A 21,972-nucleotide genomic window follows, 5' to 3' on the forward strand; every position below is an offset into this window, starting at 1 on the left:
TTAGTCTCGGGACGCAAGCTATATTAATCCTCCTCTTCTTAAGAATCTTAACTAACTATGGACTTTCCCGATAAAGTCCCAATATTCCAAGACCCTACTCTCAACCTAGAAGCTCCCTCAACCCCCTTAGCCCCCCCAACCCTAGCCCCCGATCCCAACCGAGAACATGACCCTAGTCTACCATCCCTCACCAAAGCCAGTAAAGCAAATATACGCTAGTGAAAGGTTAATCTAAGACAAACGAAGGATCAATAATAAAGCACAAGATAGCAATATTCTATAAGCAGTGAAATAGGTATTCAATTAGGCGGAGCAGGCAAAATTTATAAGGCTAAAAGACATGAAATGGGCTATTGGAGGTACCGACTCCAAGTAAACAAAAACCGTTCACCACCGAGAAAAGAGAAAATTTCGTTCTCTCGCCGAGAATATCGTTCACGGTGCCGAATCACTGTTCACCGTCGGAAAACTCGAGTACATGCAGAACTCCGGGAAACCCTGCGGTGGAGGGTTTCCGATCGCAGTGTAGAAGGGAAAGGAAAAGAGAAAGAAAAAAACAAAAAAAGGAAGAAGGAAAGAAAGAAAGAGGAGAGAGAGAGAGATCCGGCCGGGTCGTCATCGCCGGTGGCCGTTTGGGGTGGCTTGGTTGGGGGGTGGGTGGGGTGGGGGTTGGGGGGGAAGGGCTGCACTTACCGTTGGAGAACAGAGAAGAGAGAGCTTCATGTTACAAGATTTTATCGATGTTTGGGCAAAACCAAACGCCCGTACACAAGAGGTATACCAAAAGGTAGGAAAATCTAAAAAACACGTGATTTTTTACAGAAGCCACCTGATCCTCTATACATACAGGGATCTCATGAGTGCACCAAAAAGTAACAAGAAAAAAGAGGCTACTCCTCGATTCTACTAAATTTATCACCACCCCTTCAAAAGCTCTCCTATTTCTTTCTCCACACAACCCACATAAGTGCTAATGGAGCTACATGTCAAGCCTTATGCCTTTTCCTCTATCTGCCACAATTCCAGCTGGACAATATTGCTTGGCATCATCCATTGCACTCCAATCAATATTAGAATTTCCCACCATAATCTCGAGATAACCCGGCAATGAAAAAGAATATGGCCAACATCTTCACCCAAGCCCTTTCACATAAAACACCACCTGACATAAGTGAGCTTTCTCTTCCTTAAATTCTCGATCGTCAAGACGCCACTAACGGCTAACCAAGTGAAAAAACACACCTTTCCTCCAAGAATCTCTCTTTTGGTATAAAAATCCCCTCCGAGTGCTCAAAATATCCTCTTCCCCAAAACCTCCACCAACTCTTCCCAAAAAAATGTGTTCAACCCCTCCCCCACGAGATAATATACTCCTCCAAAGTCCAAATCAAATTCCCCCACCCTGTTTACTCTAGGGGGTGGGAATTGTATGTTTAGCAAGTTAGGGGGACACAAGGGGGTGGGAGGGGTGGGACTTTCTGGGATTTGAGGTCTTGGAGAAATTTCCAGGATTGGGAGGTGATTGAGCTTCACAGATTGCTAGTCTTCCTACTTCAAAAGCAGTGCGAGCCAGTCGACAGACCCGATGCTTTGAGTTGGGAGTTGGGGAATAACAAAGTGTTCCCTGTTAAGTCCTTCTATGAGAAGCTCCTGGTTAGGACGGAGGATAGTTTTCCATATATTGTGGTCTGGATACCTACAGTGCCGAGGAAGGTGTGCTTCTTCGCATGATTAGCTACTAGAGGGGTGATTTTGACAGCGGAGAATCTTAGGAAATGAAAGGTTGTTTGCTAGAGCTGGTGTTTCCTTTGTATGGAGACAACTGAGAACGTGGATCACATTCTGTTACATTGCAAATTAGTCACAAGGTTATGGGGAGATACTTTTAGATGGTTTGAAGTTTCTTGGGTGACGCCAAGATCCGTGAAGGAGTTGATGTTCAGTTGAAAGAGTGGAGCGAGGAGAAGAAGGCACAAGGCTTGGAATGTTACTCCTTTTGGTTTAATGTGGGTCATTTGGAAAGAGAAAAATAGGAGAGCTTTTGAAGGGGTTTAGCTGAGATTTACTCAATTGAGGTCCCTCATTGTCTTTTGGTGCACCCATTATTCCTATTTGTATAGAGGAGCTTTTGGAGAGAACCATCTTTTGTAGGTTTCTCCTTTTCTGGTACACCTCTTGTATACGGCCAAGTTGGCCTAGTTATTATCAATGAAATCTTTTACTTGAATCAAGAAAAGAAAAAGAAAAAATAGTTTAGTTAACAAACAATTAAAATTTTAATATTATTCTATAAAAGATGTCTCACAATTGAACTTCTCAACAATTTTCAGCCTCAGCAAAACATAGTCCTGTAGTGAAAACTATTGAATGGATATGAAGACCCACCACTTCATCAAATGATTGTGACATCAAAGTAACATAATCAAACAGAGTAACAAAAGTACATAGAGTTTCAATTACGGTTGTCCATTTAAAAAAAAAAAAAAAAAAGACGGTTGTCTATTTATTTATAAAAGAAAGAAAGGACAGTTTGACTTTACCAATACTTCATCTTGGTAGCTTGAGAAAGCTTTTGCCAGATCCTGGATACTGCTCACTATTGCATAATGCACCTCTTTTCCTCCCGTGAGACACAACCTGCAAGTAACCAAATGCAGTTAATAAAGTGTTATCAAAAGCGAAAAGCGCAAAAAACCTCTTTGGTCAGCTGGGGCTTTAAGCGCAAAGCGCAAATAAAGCGGGAACTTTACTGAAAAAAGGCGCAATGGCGCAAAAATACAAATATATATATATATATGTTTAGTCCAAGAATACAAATAATAAGCATGAATAACAAATATATGGACAATGAAATTGTAAAAACATTACGATAAAGTGAAATATCAATTATCTAGTGTCGTCCCTTCAAAAGGGGCTCATTGGCAAGGAAAAGTATGTCTTAGAGCCTTGATAATGATACTGAAGCGCAAATAAAGCGAGGCGAAGCAGTCAACATGTTTTGAGCCTCGCATCAGGGCTTAAGCGCGCCTTTGACAACACTGAGTTAATATCATGACAATCAATGCCTACTCAACAGATACAACATAAGCGTAACATACTGAATACTAAATTTAGTAAAGCACAAACTCATGGCCAGTGATACCAAATAAACTCACCCCAACAATTCAAGAAGGAGAGAGACTTCTTCTTCATTTGGCGCTTCAAGAATCTGAATCACGGGAGAGAGTAAATATTTCGTCAACTTTCGTAATCAGCAATTTTGAGAGCTAGATATCGACCAAATTACATACATAAGAGAAAATACCATGGACATTATACAATCTAGAAGGATGAAACTGAAAACACCACTACTCTTCATGTATGTCCTTGTTCAAACAAATACAAAGTAGTTCTCTATATCTAAACTTTCATTATTTAGCCTAAGAACTCCAACAGATGATGTTTCTTAAGAAGCATTTATTAGGAAAGATCAAAGTAATCATGAAAACCAAAACTTAGTGTTAGGATCCCGTGAATATTCTAGAATAGTGTAAATTTAGTAGATTTAGTACAATAGACCCTTGTGGTTCTGCCCTTCCCCGGACCCCGCGCATAGCGGGAGCTTAGGACACCGGGCTGCCCTTTTTTTAGTGTAAATTTAGTAGATAGTTTGACTTACTCCTATTGTAATTATATAGTGATTTCTCCCCCTTTTTTTCTTTTAAAAAAAAAAATAAAAAAAAAACTGGTAGTTGTATCTTTATATTTCAAATGTAGCAAAACAGTACTTAGATAGTACTGAAACCATATTTACAACAAACTCTAAATCTTACTGTCCTATTTCTATATTGAATCTAAAACATCAATTATGGAGACAGTATCATTTGAGTAGATCTTATTGCACCAAAAACAAAAAGGCAAGATGAAGTTTAGCTTAATCTTCTGTAACCCATTCTCCACATTCTCAAAACATCTGGAATTTCTCTCCTTCCAAATTGTCCACCAAATGCAGGCAGGGACAAGGGACAATTCTCCATCTGCTCATGTCCTTTGCCTGTAAGCCTGTTTCCTCACAACTTTTGAGAGCATCTGTGACCTTTCCAGGCATGGTCCAAGAGATTCCTTTGAGGTGTAGAATTGCAAACTTGCAATGAAGGAAGAGATGGTTAACTGTCTCTGCTGTTTCTCCACACAAAAAGCATCTGGAAAATATAAAGGAAGTCCTCTTTTCATCACATTGTCTTGTGTAAGAGCTGCTTCTTTAGCAAGTAACCACACAAAACATGCAACTTTGTGGGGAATTTTAGTTTTCCAGATGTGTTTCCAAGGCCAGTTGGCTATCTGCTGGTTAGAGTGATTCATCTTTTTGTAAGCTGCATTGACCTTGAATATTCCCCTGCTATTTCCTTGCCACCATAACACATCATTGACTGTCTGTAGTCCACCAAACTGCTCTATTGTACTGAAGAAGTCAGCCTCTCTTTGTATTTCCCAGTCATTGATTTGTCTTCTAAAAATGATGCTCCAACCTTGAGATGTCCACATTTCTGCTATATGCCTTTGTAGGTAGAGCACTATACTGAAGATGTCTGGGAAAGCCAATTCCAAACTGCCCATCTCATGCTAATGTCCTTCCAGAAGCTAATTTTTCTTCCATCAAGAACTCTGATCTTGGAATTGGCCCTCAACTCACTCCACAGTACTCTAATAGATCTCCATAGACTCACCCCATATGGCGTTGTGACTTCCTTAGTCATCCAGTTATCTTCTTGTTCATACTTGGCTCTAATAACATTGCCCCACAATAGCTGATTCTCATTGGTGAACTTCCAAAACCATTTCATTCTGAGAGCTCTACTCTGAATCTTCAAATTCTTGATTCCCAAACCTCCATATCTCTTGCCACAAGTAAGTGTTTTCCACTTAACCAAGTGGTAACCCTTCTTTTCTTTGTTCCCATGCCACAAAACATTTCTCCTGATGCTATCCAACCAATTGATGATCACTGTTGGAAGGGGGAACAGAGACATCATGTATGTTGGAAGTGCATCAAGAACTGAATTGATTAAAGTCAATCTACCACCCATAGACAGATACTGAGTCTTCCATCTAGCAAGTTTTTTTCACATTTCCTTTTAGAGCATGTACATATAGTTATTTAACCCAATAGCTTGAGGGAATAATCAAGCCGTGTTCTCTCTTATTTCTCTTCCTCTTCACATGGTATCAGTGTTCTCCAATTGCCACTAGGAAAGGTATTCGTTCAACTTGTAACTCTCATCCTATCTATACATGTTCGAACTATCATCGTTTGCCGCCAGCTCATTCTACCATTGTAACATCTTCTCATCTTTTTCTATTCCTAAGACTATAGGTGAAGCTCTTACTCATCCAGGCTCGCAACAAGCTATGATTGACATGTCTGTAGTATACTCTAGTGGTACTTGAGAGCTTGTTCATCTATCTTCAAGTAAGTCTACAGTTGGTTGTCGTTGGGTACATACGGAGGAAGGTTGGCCCTGATGGACAAATTTGATCGCTTAAAGGCACGACTAGCCGCCAAGGGTTATAAACAAATTTTTGGTCTTGACTACGGTAATACCTTCTATCATATGGCTAAGATTCCTTCTGTTTGTCTCCTTTTATCATGGTTGGTATTCACCATAGGCCTCTACCCATTGGTTATTAAAAATGTTTTTCTTTATGGGGATCTCGAATATGGGGTATTTATGGAGCAACCACCAAGTTGCGTTGCTCAAGGGAGTCTAGTAACAGGTGTTCAGACTACGACGATCACTTTATGATCGGAAGTAGTCTCCTCGAGCATGGTTCGAAAAATTTAGCATTGTTATTCGGGAATTTGGCATGATTGAGGGTGAAGCTGATCATTCTTTGTCATTTGTCATTCTGCTCCAAGTTTGTGCATGTACGTGGTAGTTTACGTTGATGACATAGTCATCACATGTAATGATGAAGAGAAAATTACCAAGTTGAAAAATCACAGTTTTCAGCACTTTCAGACTAAGGATTTTGGTCGACTAAGGCCTTTTTGTAAGAGAGTTTGCTCAATTTTAATCAGAAATTGTCATTTTACAAAAGAAGTATGCACTTGATATCGTGAGGAGACACGGATTGACAGATTGTAGACCTATTTACACTTTAATGGATCTAAATGTTAAGCTCCTACTAGGTCAAGGGGAATCTCTTAGTGATCTTGGAAGATATAGGAGGTTGGTAGGAAAATTAAATTATCTCACTATGCCTCGACCTGACATTGCCTTCCCTGTTAGTGGTGTAAGCTTGTACATCTAATTTGTATGCACCAGCTTGTGGGAGAGTGTTAGAATCCTCCTGAATATTCAAGAATATATGTAAATATAGTAGGTCTCTTAATTTACTCCTATTGTTATTAGGCAGTGATTTCTTTTCCCTTTTAGAGCATGTAACATAGTTATTTAAACCCCAATAGCTTAAGGGAATAATCAAGTGAGTTCTCTCTCATTTTCTCTTTTGCTTCACACTTGTGATGTATGCTATTATTTACATGGTCAACCTTCTCGAAATGCCCATGTTGTTAAGACTGAATCTACTGGTAACCCAACAAATCAGATGTTCTCTTATCTATGGTAAAATACAATGACTTTCTTCAGTATCAGGCGAATTAGCAGACATCTCCACAAGTATCTTTCGTTGCCCAGACCGATAATCCTATCGCTTGTATCATACAGTCCACCACACTTTGGTCCCTAGGTCATGGACTCAAGCGCTTCCGACCACATTTCTAGGAACAACCCTTTTTTGACTGATATTACATATGCTCGACCCCTTCTCACTATTACCTTAGCCAAGGTTGTCCGACCATGGCAATCGGAGTTCGTCAAGCCAATCCTTTACCTTCTTTAATTCTAAATAATGTTCTTTTTGTCTTTGGTTGTCCTTATAGCCTTCTGTCAATCAGTTGTTTGGCTGGAGCTTTCAAATGTTTCATATTATTCTTTAGTGACTTCTTTGTTATACAAAACCTCAGTACAGGAAGGATGTTTGGCGAAGGGCGTGAGTCACATCGACTTTATTAGCTCAATTCTCCTGTTTCCACTGTAGTCTATTCCATCTCCGACACACCAAATTTTATCCATAGACGGTTGGGACATCCTAATTGATCTAAACTTCAAGATATTGTACCTTGCTTGTCAAAACTGTCTACGTTAGAATGTGAGTCGTGTCAATTGGGAAAACACCCGAACTACATTTCCACGTAATCTTAATAATCATGCAGAGTTTCTCATTTAGTTCATTTTAATATTTGGGGTCGTTCATTTTAATATTTGGGGTCCTAGTAGAGTTAGTCCAACAATGGGTTTTAAGTATTTTGTTAGTTTCTTTGATGATTACTCAAGGTGTACTTGGATTTTCTTAATGACAAATCTTTCTGAATTATTTTCTATATTTCAAGCTTTTTTGTGCAGAAATACAAATCAATTTAGGTTTCTAATCGCATTTATTTGTGATAATGCACGTGAATGTTTATCATCTCAATTTCAACAATTTATGTCTTCCCATGGAATTATTCATCAGACATCTTGTCTTTATGTTGCACAACAAAATGGGGTAGCAAAGACGAAAAACAGACATTATTGAGACTGCTCGCATGCTACTAATACACATGCACATGTGCCATTGCACTTTGGGGGATGTAGTACTCACATCTTGTTATTTGATTAACCATATGCCTTCCTCCGCCGTTCGAAATTAGGTTCCACACTCTGTCTTGTTTTCTCAACCATCCTTGTTCTCTCTTCGACCACGTGTCTTTGGGAGCACCTGTTTTGTTTATATCCAGAACAGGATAAATTAGCTCCTCGTGCTCCTAAATGTGAATTTCTTGATTATTCGAGGGTACAAAAGAATATCAATGCTACTCACCTAACCTCTAAGGACACCTTATGTTTGCCGATGGTACTTTCTTTGAAGGTCAACCCTACTTTACATCGTCTTCCACGAAACATATCGGCATACAGTTCCATCTTTTTAGGATTCAATCATCGTGTATCCTTTCACTTCCCCCTTTACAACTCTATCTTCATCGGCTCCCCCTCTACCACTTTTGACTTATCTCGCCATTCGCAGTCTTCATTCGATCTAGGAGATTGAAGCCCGACAATAGATTCTTTGCTTGCTGCGGACTTATCTCCACCGAGTTCTCCGATTGCCAGTCGAAAAGGTATTCATTCTACTCATAACCTAAATCTAATCATACTTGTCTTAGTTATCATTGTTTATCACCAGTTCATTATGCCTTTGTATCATCATTATCATATTTCTCATCTAGGCTGGCAACAAGCTATGATTGAAGAGATGTCTGTCTTACACTCTAGTGGTACTTGCGAGCTTGTTCTTCTTTCTCCAGGTAAGTCTACAATTGGTGGTTTTTGGGAACATTAAGTGAAGGTTGGCCCTGATGAACAGATAGATCACCTAAAGGCACCGGTAGTTGCCAAAGGTTATACACAGATTTTTGGACTTGACCTTCTCTCCTGGGACTAAGATTGCTTCCGTCAGTCCCTTGTTATCTATGGTGGTTGTTCGCCATTAGACCCTGTACCAATATTAAAAATGTCTTTCTTCATGGATCTCAAAGATGAGGTATATATGGAACAGCCACCAAGTTTTGTGGCTTAGAGGGAGTCTAATAACATGGTGTGCAAACAATGGGGATCACTTCATGATTTTAAGCATCTCCCCGAACATGGTTATTCTGGAATTTGGCAAGGTTCAAAGTAAAACTGATCATTTTGTGTTTTATTATCACTCTGCTCGAGATTTGTGCATGTATTTGGTGGTTTACGTTGATGACATAGTCATCACAAGTAATAATGAAGAGGAAATTACCAAATTGAAGTGTCGCCTCTTTCAGCACTTTCAGACTAAGGATGTTGGTTGACTAAGGTACTTCTTGGGCTTTGAGGCTGCTCAATCCAATTCAGGAATTCACTTATGCTCTTAACATTCTTCTAAAAACGAGGATGGTAGACTGTAGGCCTATTGATACTATGACGGATCCAAATGTTAAGCTCCTACCAGATTAGGGGGAGCCTCTTCTTAGTGATTCTAGAATATATAGGAGGTTGGTGAGAAAATTAAATTATCTTACTGCGACTCGACGTGACGTTTCCTTCCGATTAGTATTGTAAGTCAATTCTTTGATTCTCCTATGGACATTCATTCGAATGCAATTATTCGCATTCTCTGTTACATACTAAAGGACTACTTTACCAAGACCAAGGACATGAGCAAGTTGTTGAATATACATATGCAGATTGGGCAGGGTCACCCTCTGATAGACGATCTACCTCTAGATACTGTGTTTTAGTTGGGGGAAATTTGGAGTCTTGGAAAAGTAAAAACCAAAATGCAGTTGATCGATCGAGTGCAGAAGCAGACTATCGGCTATACCAATGGCTACATGGAACTCATATGGATCAAGCAAGTGTTTCACGAGAGGACCAAACACATAGAGATTGGTTGCTATTTTGTCAGAAAAAAGGTACTCTCAAGAGAAATTGTTACAAAGTTTGTGCGGTCAAATGATCCGTTGCAGATATATTCATCAAGTCCCTCGCCAGTCACAGAACAAGTTATATATTTCGCAAGCTTGGTAAAAGTAATTTGTATGCACTAGCTTGAAGATGAGTGTTAGGATCCCACGAATATTCTAGAATAAGTGCACATATAGTAGATAGCTTGATTTACTCCTGTTGTAATTATGTAGTGATTTTCTTTCCTTTTTAGAGCATGTAAACATAGCTATTTAAACCCCAATAGTTTGTGGGAATAATCAAGTCCTTCTCTATATAGCCACATAACCATAACAAGTTTTCTCTAATGCCATACCAAACCAAGAGCTTTCCTACAAGGAAAGGTTATTTATCGTCCACTTTACACTTAGCAAAAAGGACGACATATACAGAATTTGTGAAGGAAACTAAACATGAAAGAACTTCTTTAGCAAAATCAGGCAGCAACTAGAAATATTTATTTACATACCATACATATTGATATGCCCTCCAAAGCTTGACTGTAAAGAAAGACGTCACGAAAGTTCATTGGTTCACCACCCATCTCTGAATCATAATAGAGAACCTACCAAATTGGAGACAGGGGTTAGGCTAACTGGGTGAAACAAGTATACTGGGGTTAAAACCTTTGTGAAGGCTGAATCAGAGAATCCAATCAACCAATAAACAACATATACCCATAGCAGAAAAGAATACTGTAATAATGTGACTGAGTTTACTCGCCAGCTAAGCAACATAAGTACAAGAACCACCTGTAACTAAATAAGAGAGACAAGGGGACCACAATCAAAACAGTCAAAATTTAATTGGAATGATTGCTTTCACAATAAGTAGCATAATATATAAAACATAAGAGTTTTCTCTAAAACTGTTCAAGAAAAAGCAGAAACAGTCCACAGATCAGGATCAGCAGAACATGATATGCATTGTAAACAACCAAAGACAATCTGATATCCATTCAGATTTGCTTCCAAAATAAACTTGTGGAATGTGGACAAAGAAGCTTTATCAAACATGCTCAGCTTCATCAGTTTATGAAGGGTCGGATTCTCATGGTCTGCATACTTGATGCAATAAATATTACTGAACTGTAGATGGCATATGAATCATGCTCCAGAGAATTGAGCTAATAAGTAATAACAGTGGACTAGCAGCTTTAATTGATAGCTTATAACAATAGCTTCATGAGTTCCACAATCAGGCTTCAGCAAGGTTAGCTTGAAATCAGCTGATGAAGACATATCCCAGAAGTATACATAACAGACCAGGATCCAGTTGCTGCTTTAGCAATCAAAAGCAGAATAAAAGGATTGAAGGGAGTTCGACACTCCTTGATATCAAAACCAGTAAAAAGCCTTTTAGGGGACTACTAGACACACCATATCAAAAGGGAGATTACTCGACAAAATGAACCAATTCCTCAACAGATTACTCCATGAGATAAAACAGCACCAATGAATCTGCGGCAAACTACTTCAACATACAAATGTTTCACTTAATGTACATACAAATCCCAAACTGAAGAACAAAATAATTCTAGAATATTACGATTTCGTTTTTCTTCCATGAAGACCAAAAGGGAGAAATTCTTTCTAATAAGATAAAATCCAAGTCCTGCTTCATAACAAAACAGAAAAGATAAAAGTGAAAGAGCATGGAAGATCAATTTACTTACCAGAGATTGTTTTCTTGGGGTCTCTTTTGTTTCTTCAGAAGTATACTGCTGCTCATTGATCTTTTCCTTATCTGCAGCAGAAACCTCAGTCCTCTTTTCAATTTCTTTAAGTACAGCTAACCATCTTTTCATCAATTGAACTCTCTCTGGTCCCCTACAAGAAACAGAAGCTTCTTCCAATCTTTTGACCGTCTGTTTGAAACTTTTGAAGTTCCTATTCCCCTGGCATAAACAATAAATCATCTGGTGAACTCTTAGTTACACATAAGATGGAGCGTAAGAACAGGGACCCCAGTTATAAACTTCACAGTTCCTGTAGTGTTCCAGAAGTTCATAATTATGTTAAACTCCAATTTGAGCTCTGCTGCTTATATTTCTTACTTTTCTTAAGCAAACCTTAATTTTTAAAATTTTGTTATACTTCAGCTATCACAATGCTTAACAAGAAACAACTTGGTCTCCTTTTCTTTTGAGGACTATAATACAATAGTGCTCTCTAGCCTGCATATATCAGGAGTTCCTCTATTCTTTGATTTATCATTAAAGTTACATTATCTTCATAGATACTTATTTAGAGTCTGCTTTTTTTTTTTTTTGGGTAAAGTTAGAGTCTGCTTCTGTTATACCCATGTACAAAGAAAAGCTCTTTTTTGCTCCGTCTTTCCTTATTTATTTGTTCTACTTCAGTGCCACTGTGGTAGAACTACTTCAAAGGAGATAATCATTTCATTAGTATCGTTGAGATTTTTTTTTTTTTTTTTTTTGAACAGGTAACAACTTTGTATTATAGACCAGTACTTAGGTAGTACTGAAAACCCCTTTACAGAAGAAAAAAGAAAACTAAGAAGCTAAGAAAGTAAAATCCTAACATGAGTCAAGAACTTCTAGGATTGATTCTGCATTTCAATAATAGCAGTGCCTGGACAACTTGCACACAATCAACTAGTCCACCAGCTACCCACCAAGACCTAGACAGATTGAAAGAGTTAACCTAGTGCCTCGGTCTCCTACAATTTGAACCTTAGTTCACTCAGGTTACTGGCCCAGCCTTTTACCACTAATCAACCTGGTTGGAGCGCTATCTATTTATACTTCCTGTAATGTTGACATCATCTAGGAGTGATATGCATAAAACACCATGGTCATTACATATAAATCCTGGATTAAATTTAGTGTCAACTAGGAATAGAAGTTTACAGATCTTTACCGCTACACAACATAATTTTATTTGAAAAAACACTTCCGATGAAGAATCAAGCTCTCTTTTATTGCTTTCGACAGGTGAGCGGGCCCATCACCCTAATACCAGGACTTGATTTGTTTTGTTTCCCACACTTTGTGAAGTAGAGCATTTGACGAATTTGCCATGGGTTCACGTGCACTGTAATTAATGTAAATTCGCCCCTGCGAGCAGCCCTTACACCAACAAAAAAAAAAAAAAAAAAAAAAAAAGGGGAGTCTCTGACTTTCTTCCCCTATTTTTTTTATGCATTTCATTCTCTATTTGGCCCGCTTCAAACAAAATGAGAAAAAAGGGTCCGGTCAATAGCATAGTTCTTTCTTTCCCAGTCTCCTTTCGAAGGAGAGGCCTTCACATTCCTAATTGGGTAAAGCTAACCAAACATTGTATTAGCTATAATGGATTTTATACCAAGACTAATCTCCTTAAAACATCAACCAAACAATGTACTACATTATGCTGATTTTCATAAATTGATCAACTCCATTTAAAGACCAACCAAACAGCACCTTAGAAATTTGCATGTCGGTTTGGAGAACCTAATTTGCCTTGTCTAATTTCAACACATTACTCCCTCCATCTCACATTATTTGTCGCTTTTTTTTATTTACACGCTCCTTAAGAAATACTCCCTCCGTTTCATAATAAGTGGTGTTTTTTACCTTTTAATTTGTTTCAAAAATAAGTGGTATGTCACAAAATAAAGAAGGCATTAATTTTTTTCCTCCACCTTTACCCTTATTTAAATAAATGAAGTTTTACGTAACCAAGAAACCATTAAAAAGCTACTTCTTTTTCAAGGCATTTGATTAAGGGAAAGTTTGTAAAAACACTTGTTACTTTCTAGAAGTGAGTAATTTTCCTAAGGGGTGTGCCCAAGCTAAAAACACCACTTATTATGAACGGAGGGAGTATTAATTATAAGGGTTATTTGACTAACTTTATCCTAATTTATATCTAAGCTTTAATCCCTCTCCACCAAATGTTTTACTCTATTTATGTGTATCTCCATTAATGACAAAATTCTACTAAGGTAAAATGGAAGAAAAAAAGAATAATTAGTTGCGCCTTGAACTTGTAAAATGACAAATAATTCGAGACAGCTATTTTCAGTAACCACAACAGATAATTTGAGACAGAGGGAGTAATACAAAAGTAGTAAATATAGGGGAAAATAGGATAGTGTTGAAATTACAATACGATCGTGGAGGATTTCGGAAACAGCTTGACCGGCTTGTTGAACAACGGAGTCGGCGTAGTTCTTGACTGTGCGAGTCAGGTTGTTCTTATTCCCAACCTCCACCGCTTTACTCATCGCTGATTTGAACCACGACATTTTCAACTCTCTGCTATTCCAATTAGGGCTTTTTTGTGTTGCTGATATCCAATCTGATTGGAATGAAGATCGTGTACTCAATGCAAGGCGTTGTTCTTTTCTCTGTGCAGCTTGGGATAGGAAACTTGTTTTGCTTTGCCAAATACTAGACCTTGGAACTTCTTCGGAGTCCAACTATGGAAAATTTTACTTCTTTCTGCATATTACACTCCCACCACCTAATTTCTTGTTTTGATCATTTTCTTTGACTTAAATTTAACTTTACTTTTACCTCCCTATCCTTGTTTGAACTGGAACTAATACCCCTTGAGCGATTGACGTAGCAGTTGTAATCTTTCTGCAAATTACAGTCTGACCACCTAAGTTCATCTTTTTATCATTTTCTTTGATTTAAATTTTGGGAAAATATATAAGTTGCCCTATAAACTTGTTTAGAAAAGCTATTTATATGCTTAAACTTTACGGACTTTTACCTCCCTATTCTTGTCTATATATTATTATTAAAAAGAGGATAGTTTGCCCTAGAATTTTGACAAGTGGCAGCGTAGGATAATGACACGTGATAGTTTTAGGACAATAAATAGTTAATTAGTTAATAATTAGTTATTAGTTATTGTTTTTGAATTTAAAAATAATTAAGACAATGTTAAAAAGAATTTTAAAAAGAAAACAGATTAACATTGAATATTTAGACAACGATGAATTTGAATTAAAAATCAGTTGTTTCGTTGTTAAGAGCTCCGTAAAATTGCACCATTTTGTCTCCTATATATACGTATAGTTATCCCATCTTTTAAGCTTTTAAAATTTTTAAAATTATAAAAAACATGTTTTTTTTGGTTCCTTCTTTATAGCAAATGTATTTCCAGAAAAATATAGGCAATAAATAACATGCATGTTCTGTGGCTCCTTCTTTGTAGGAACTAAAACACAAGTTACTGTTTTTCCTTTTTTCTTTATTTTTTAAATAATATGTACTAATCAAAATCAACTCAAAGCAGTTTTAATTTTTTAACTAGAAATTTATTATAATTGTTCTTAAAATTTATCATTCTCAAGATATAACCTCAAATTTAGGAATTTGGGTCTGCACGTTTTGATTTTTTTTCTAGTTAAATTTGAATTGAGATATAAAAATTGAAATAACTTACAAACCACGTTTACCTTTACACGTCTGGAGCAGCAGTTGTAATGGCATTATTGTAACACAGAAATTTAGAAACCACCAACTACACTCCCACTTCCCCAATTCTCTCAACTGCACTTGACACACCCATATATATATATATATATATATATATATATATATATATATATATATATATATATATATATATATTCATATATTCAAGGATAAAGTACGTTTGTTTCATCAAAAAAAGAAAAAGAAGATACAATACAATGAACAAGGAAAAGAGAAATACAGACATGGAAATACCCACACCAAGCACATATAAGAGAATCACTTGACAAAGCACAAGAAGTTCACCTGCACACACATAGCCCCTCACGCCATGTCGCCATAGCTTCGTCCAACAACACCATAAGTCGAGGTCGCCGCTCGAGGTTCATGATTAACGCTTTGGTACCAGTATTGGAAGTTATTTGATATATAAATTATTTACATAACCAGATAAAATTACTTTTGTTGATAGATTATAATTTCACCGAGTTTATTTTCATGTGAATAAGTTAAAATATGTTCTAATGTCCAATTTTTATGAAAACCGAATTTGACAAAAAAAGAAAAAAGAAAAAAAAAAGGGAAATCAAACATCTCAAACTTTATTTTGTGTGTAAACTACATATTGTTTAGTGTTGGACAAAGGCTCGATCAATGCTGCTATTTTATTGGCAATAAGACAACTGTTCCAGACGTGTTAAGCTTTAGAACGTACATGGTTTATTTTCAGTGTTGAAGAAAAAGAAGATTATATTGTTTAAATTGTTTGATTTCTGTAGCTGAATAATTAATCAACTCATTGAGTTTCATCAGGAGTTACGCCTTATGAGGATTTATTTGATGAATAAATGGTTGTCAAAATAATCATCCAGACCGACAAAAGACTTGTGGCTTTAGTAATTTAAAGACAAATTAATTATAGTTCAAGTAAATAAACTGATTATTATAGTTTTCATATGCTTATATCTCAATATAGTCTTTTTGGTCATACAGGATCTTTACAATGGATGAAAAGATTATATGTCATGCACATCAAATTTCTCAGAATAATTGTCAAGGTATATTGTTCATGCTTAATTTTTATTTTTATTTTTATAATTACTTTTTAATAATATATAGACTGTTTACAATTAATATTACATTTATCTTTGTCACAGATATAATTAAGGAATCTGAAGTTTTCATAGATCTGATGTATACAATTATCTCACAAAAGCGAAAGGAATATTTGAAAAATCAACAAGCAAAATGGACAACTGAAATATATAAAGGAGTTTTACTAGATCGATCATTCGTGTAAAGAATGATTGTGAATATTATGTATATATAAGACTCTTAGATGTGTCCACCGTGTGATATTAGATTTAGTATATATATACATGTATGTTTGTCCGTGTATTTGAATTAATACCGTGTATTTGAATTAATATTACATTTATCTTTTGCACAATAGTGCATTTTGCATGGTAATAGTAGATGGGCGTAGAATATTACAATGGAAGGAGCCATGTTTGTAGTATTTCTTAAGCTATGAAGTAATATGATCGGGTAACGCTACCAATATTTTTGATATCTATCTGAATTGATGTTTTATTTCCTTTAATAAATTGATGTAAGAAGTGTTAGAAGCTTTAGAGTTTATGTATGCTTTTTTTTTTTTAAATATATATGTAAGCAGTTACCTACTCTAATGCTTCCATTCTATCTTCTTTGATGTGAGTCCTTTTTTTCGTATCCGAATCTTGTCAAAAAGGCACCATCTTTGTACTTCAGGATTCGCGTTTCTTTATTTTCTCTTTTACTCCTCACATAATATAATTTTTGGGTTCTTGCATACTTTGTTTTGTAGACGTTGGTATGAAGCAATCCACATTTATCCTAATTTTTTTCAAAAAGCTTTATAATATATATGTATGCTAAAGATGTAACCATTGATATTATTAGTTGTGTTTGGGACCCAAATGCCGATTTGCATAAGCAAACCATATTCAGGATGAGGGTTTATTCACTGCCGGCTCAAGGCCAAAGCCGCTAAGGCAATGGCTTTAGGCGCCCATTTTTTTGTTAAGTTTTATGGATAATTGTTAAAAAAAATTAATGTGATCTATAGTACTTTTATGTAGTTTCCAAATATGTAAATTATTTTTTAAAAAAAGTTAAAGATTACATGTTCGAATTCACGATAAAACTAAGAAAGTTTTGACTCTCGAAATCCAAATTATGTCACATAAATTGAGATAGAGGGAGTACACAATTTTTATATATTAAAAAAAAAAAGACATTTTTTCAGTACGTGATTGATTAGCTATATTGTTAGTTGATTTTTTTTTAGAATAAATTGATTTGAAAAAATTGCTAACAACTTTGCATTGTTTTTTACGATTATAAAAGAGTAAGTAATGACATCGCATCTAAAAAACTAGAAAAGTGGACTTTAGATAAAAATATATATCACGATCTTTCCCTTTTTTAAAAAAAAATTAGGCCCTCTTTCTGAAGTTTGACTTTAGGCTTCCAATCTTGTTGAGACAACCATGAGTTTATGGAGATGGAGTTTTATTGACTTTATTAACATGATAGAGCTCTATGTTTTATTTTAGAACAAACAAGTAGCAAAGTTTATGGTATTGCCCTATTGCTGAAAAATGTCTCTATAAGTGGAATTGTGTTGAACTTATATCAAATTCAGTTTGTTTATTTGATTATTATAAGTGTTCATGTGGATGCCATTTTGCAAAGATCTAAACACAAGCATAAACTCAAAATTACATAACTCAATTACGTTATTCGAGTCGCTTTACAAGTAGCTTTTACAACTTAGTGTGCAATATTTTGTGTAGTAGAAAGTGTTATTAACGAGCTAACTGAATTGAACAATAAATGTGCTTTGCCAGAAGTTTTTTAATTTTATTAAAACTTATATGACAATATATACTGGTAAGTAGTAAGTGCTAGCTTACGGGATCTCTACTTTTAGGAACTTTTGATCTGTTACAAATTATTGATAGATTTTATGATAAAAAAAACAATTTTCCTATAGATGTTTCACTATAATATATATAAAGAAAAGACTATTTGACTTTGACATGAAAGAAGAAAAAAATTTTGAACATGAATTGAGAGAATAAGTTTTTCTTACATTTTAACTAAAGATAATAAGTTTTCATGGATAAAAACTATTTTTGCTATATTAACCGATTACAACAAAAAATTATGTCCTTTGTTGTTCATATTTCACACATATATATATTTTAAAATAAGGGAATTGAGTATTAATTCGAATTTCAGCATAAATTTTAGAATTAGGTTTACGCCATTGATGTCGCTAAAATTTTATTACATAAATAATTAATTTTCACATTTCATAATTTATTATTTTAAATATATTAAGCGGTATGATAAAAAATATTATTAGATTCAAATAAATTAATACAATAATGTGTTGCTTTGTAATCTTAACCTGGAATCTGTGAGTAAATTATGAACTCAACTCTTAAAAAATTATAACGATTCATCAATAAATTAAACCGCTAAATTTTATTGCACATAACATAAGATTACTATAATTTTAGATGGAGGAAGTAATTTTTTCCTTGCTTGTTAGCCTTCTTATCAAAGGTTGCGTATCGAATAGTTTAACATTCGCAGTTAATCAAATAATAAAAATCAAATCTGAAAACTCTAGATATATTGTATCCGCTTTTGTGATTGCATTTTTGAACCTTTAAACATTTAATAATTTATACAATATGCAGATTGATGAGTTATTGATTAGAAGAGAGAAAGTAATTTTGTCTAACAGGCAAGTAGGGCTACCTTTTCTTCATGGACATTGAGTTAATTCTCTTTTTTTTTTTTTCTTCTTCTTCTGTTATAAAAGTGAAATGTAGGAATAGTAATAAATATTGTTAAGGAGTACATACTAATTGTTTATATTATATTTAAAGAGGAGTGATAGGCAAGGGCATAAGTGAAAAACGAATAAACAATCGTATGATAAAGTACTTAAAAATGCAAACGCAATAAATATGAAACAAGAAAAATAAAAAGTATAAAAAATTATACTGTAGAAATACATATAGAAGGATAAGGCATATTTGAATTTGAGAAGGGAAGGTCTTTGATTTATGAGCAGAAATATCATACTCTATAGATACACCAATTGAAATTTTAATAGATATTGAATAAAAATAAATACAATTTAAATTCGTATGTAGGTAATATCAATAATTAAAACTAAAATTCAGTATCTCAAATTGAAAACTAAATATAAGTAATTCAAAATCATTATTTTAATTATAGGTAAAACACTAAATAAGAAAATAATGAAAAATATTATAGTAAACAAATGCATACAAGAGGATAATACGGATTGTGTGAGATATTTATGATTTTGATTAATTTGTAAAATAAATAAAGTAAATAATTAAATAATGTTTAGAGTTATTATTAACAAATTTAAACAATAAACTATGCTTATAAATTAGTTTGTTTTTCATAAGTATTAACTATTATAACCTGTCGAAGTGCTAAATATGCTAACATTCTCTCATATAAGCTTTATAGTATCACTTTACAACAAGGTGCATCTGCAAATTGTTCAATAAATCTGTATATTCATGATTACGTTTATCAACTCACCGCGCATCGCGCTGGTACGTATACTAGTTTGAACTAGAAGTCTAGGAGCCTGTTTGGATGGGCTTATTTTAAGCAGCTTATAAGCTGTTTTCAACTTATAAGCTGCTTTAGATAAGCTAAATCAAACGGGCCCAATTATTTTTTTGAGCTTATTTTAAGCACAAAATGACTTTGTACGACCCGTACAAAAAAAATCGAAAAACAACTTATAAGCAACTTATAAGCCAATCCAAACGGGCTCTAGAGCTTATACCCCTGACGTGATGACATAATAAAAAGCAGCAAAAGGCTCAAATATGTTACTCCCTCCGTCTTATAATAAGTGTCACCTTAGCCTAATTTTTTGGTCTCATAATAAGTGTCACCTTAGGAAATCAAGACATAAATTGACTAGTTTTTTCCAATTCTACCCTTAGACAATAAAATAATATCTAAATGATGATTGAAAAAGCCACATAGTAACTTGGTATTGTTGGATTCCCGATGTTAAAATGTTTACTTCTTGTGCATACTCTTGTTGACTCCCAACACACACACAAGTATACATGGTCGCCAAGTAATATAGTAACTTTTGAAGTCGGTTATCGTATCCACAGAGACTTATGATCAACAATTCTACAAAAATATACTATCGCCTACTAATTATGCAAGTAAATAAAAGGATGTTTGTTTTGGTTACTAAATATAGCAAAAAGGAAATAAAACACTAATTATGTGAACAAGTTGTAATAACCATGGTTATAGATTGAGTTTATCACAGAGAGAAGACATTCCAGGGTTACGGCACTATCGTATTCATGTTACGCATGCGCTATCGTTAACTCTTATTCTTTATCGAGTTACTGATTGACAGGGTTAATTTTATGACTATGAATCTCTCGAGTTCTCTAGTCACCTATTCGTATTACTTTCACACCTATATCTCTATGGTCATGAACATTCATACAAACGCATTCATAATTCCTGTATATCAACCAAGTAGGGCGAACTAGGTATATCTCTATCCTAGACGCGAATACGCTCCCGATGCCCGGGGTTAGGATCCTACTCGCTCTCTTCGTTCTAACTTAGTATTCCTCTCTCGAATTCAATCTAAGAATCAAATATTTATCCCCTCGGTTGCGAAGCAAGAAATAGTCGTGCACAAGATTAAGCAAATAACTCATATGATACATAGGATAAATCTCAACTCAAGTTCGTACGACAACAATCATACTTTGGCCATAACCCTAGAATAAGGGAGCTTAGCCGCTCATAGTCGGATTAAATCAATTGAATTTCATGTTCAAATGAAGAAAAGATGAATTTAAGAAGATAAAAGTTCAAATCCTACGATGATAAGTCTTACTCCTTTCTCTCCGCGAAATAATACGTGATACCCTAAAAAAAAACGACCAAGGGTGCTATTTATAGTGTTGAGAAATAACCCTACAAAGACCACCAAAAACGGGTCTAACAATTTGCATGAGTACCATTTCTGCGAGGGAGGTCGCGGAACGACCCCTAAAACTTGCCAGGGCCTCGCTTTGAGCCACGCTTGGCGAGGTCCCCCTCTCATTTTACACTTAGAAAAAAATTCTGGACTCTTGCATTTTTGAAGCCCGACCTCGCTAAGCGAGGTCCAAAACTTGCTCATGCCTCGCCTTGAGCCACGCTCGGCGAGGTCACTCTTTAATTTCACACTAGCAAAAATTTCTCCAACTTCTGCACTTTTGGACACCACCCTCGTTGAGCGAGGCTTAAAACTCGACTGTGCCTAGCCTTGAACCACGCTTGGCGAGGTCACATGTCAACTTTGCACTTAGCCAATTTCTTCCATCTTTGCCAAATTCCATGCTTCTCCTCGCTGAGCGAGGTCTAGGGAGCGCCAGTTGCTGGCTTAGGCCTGAGCTCGGCGAGGCGTCTCTTCATTTTGACACTTCAACGAGTTTTGCGTGCAATTTTCATTTTCGTCCGAATCACCGCGCATTTTCTCCAAAATTGCCTGATTGCATCAAAGACATACGTATTAGCTCGTAATGCAAGAATAATGATTAGTTAGGTGTATTTAGCTTAATTCGTCCTCTAAACAAGGTAGAATATGGGTAATATACGGCGGATAAGTGTATAAATACGCCTAACATCACCACCCCACACTTAAACCTTTGTTCGTCCTCGAACAAAACACTAGACACACCTAATTTCACTTTCAATTCACAAAACACTACCATATTGAACAGGTCTGCATCACAATAAGGCCACCATGACATTTTAAACATTTACAAGGACATCTCAAACACGACACGAATTTCACACATGCCAACAACTTTGTCAAACGTCCTAGCCTCTAAACTGACTCGTTCG

General features: G+C 35.6%; 1 protein-coding gene across 1 annotated transcript in view; it reads right to left on the reverse strand.

Annotated features, from left to right (window-relative positions):
* LOC132050277 (uncharacterized) overlaps nucleotides 1-14,123 on the reverse strand; it is a 33,464-nt gene extending 19,341 nt beyond the window's left edge. Inside the window, exons 1-5 of the mRNA XM_059441456.1 lie at nucleotides 13,665-14,123; nucleotides 11,230-11,451; nucleotides 10,024-10,119; nucleotides 3,156-3,208; nucleotides 2,541-2,637 (exon numbers count right to left, since the gene is read on the reverse strand). Of these exons, the coding sequence (XP_059297439.1) occupies nucleotides 2,541-2,637; nucleotides 3,156-3,208; nucleotides 10,024-10,119; nucleotides 11,230-11,451; nucleotides 13,665-13,805 (609 nt within the window). The 5' untranslated portion in view covers nucleotides 13,806-14,123. The remainder of the gene's footprint in view (nucleotides 1-2,540; nucleotides 2,638-3,155; nucleotides 3,209-10,023; nucleotides 10,120-11,229; nucleotides 11,452-13,664) is intronic.
* Between the last annotated feature and the right edge of the window lie 7,849 nt (nucleotides 14,124-21,972).

This window comes from Lycium ferocissimum, chromosome 3 (genome assembly GCF_029784015.1).
Source record: "Lycium ferocissimum isolate CSIRO_LF1 chromosome 3, AGI_CSIRO_Lferr_CH_V1, whole genome shotgun sequence".
NCBI lineage: Eukaryota > Viridiplantae > Streptophyta > Magnoliopsida > Solanales > Solanaceae > Lycium > Lycium ferocissimum.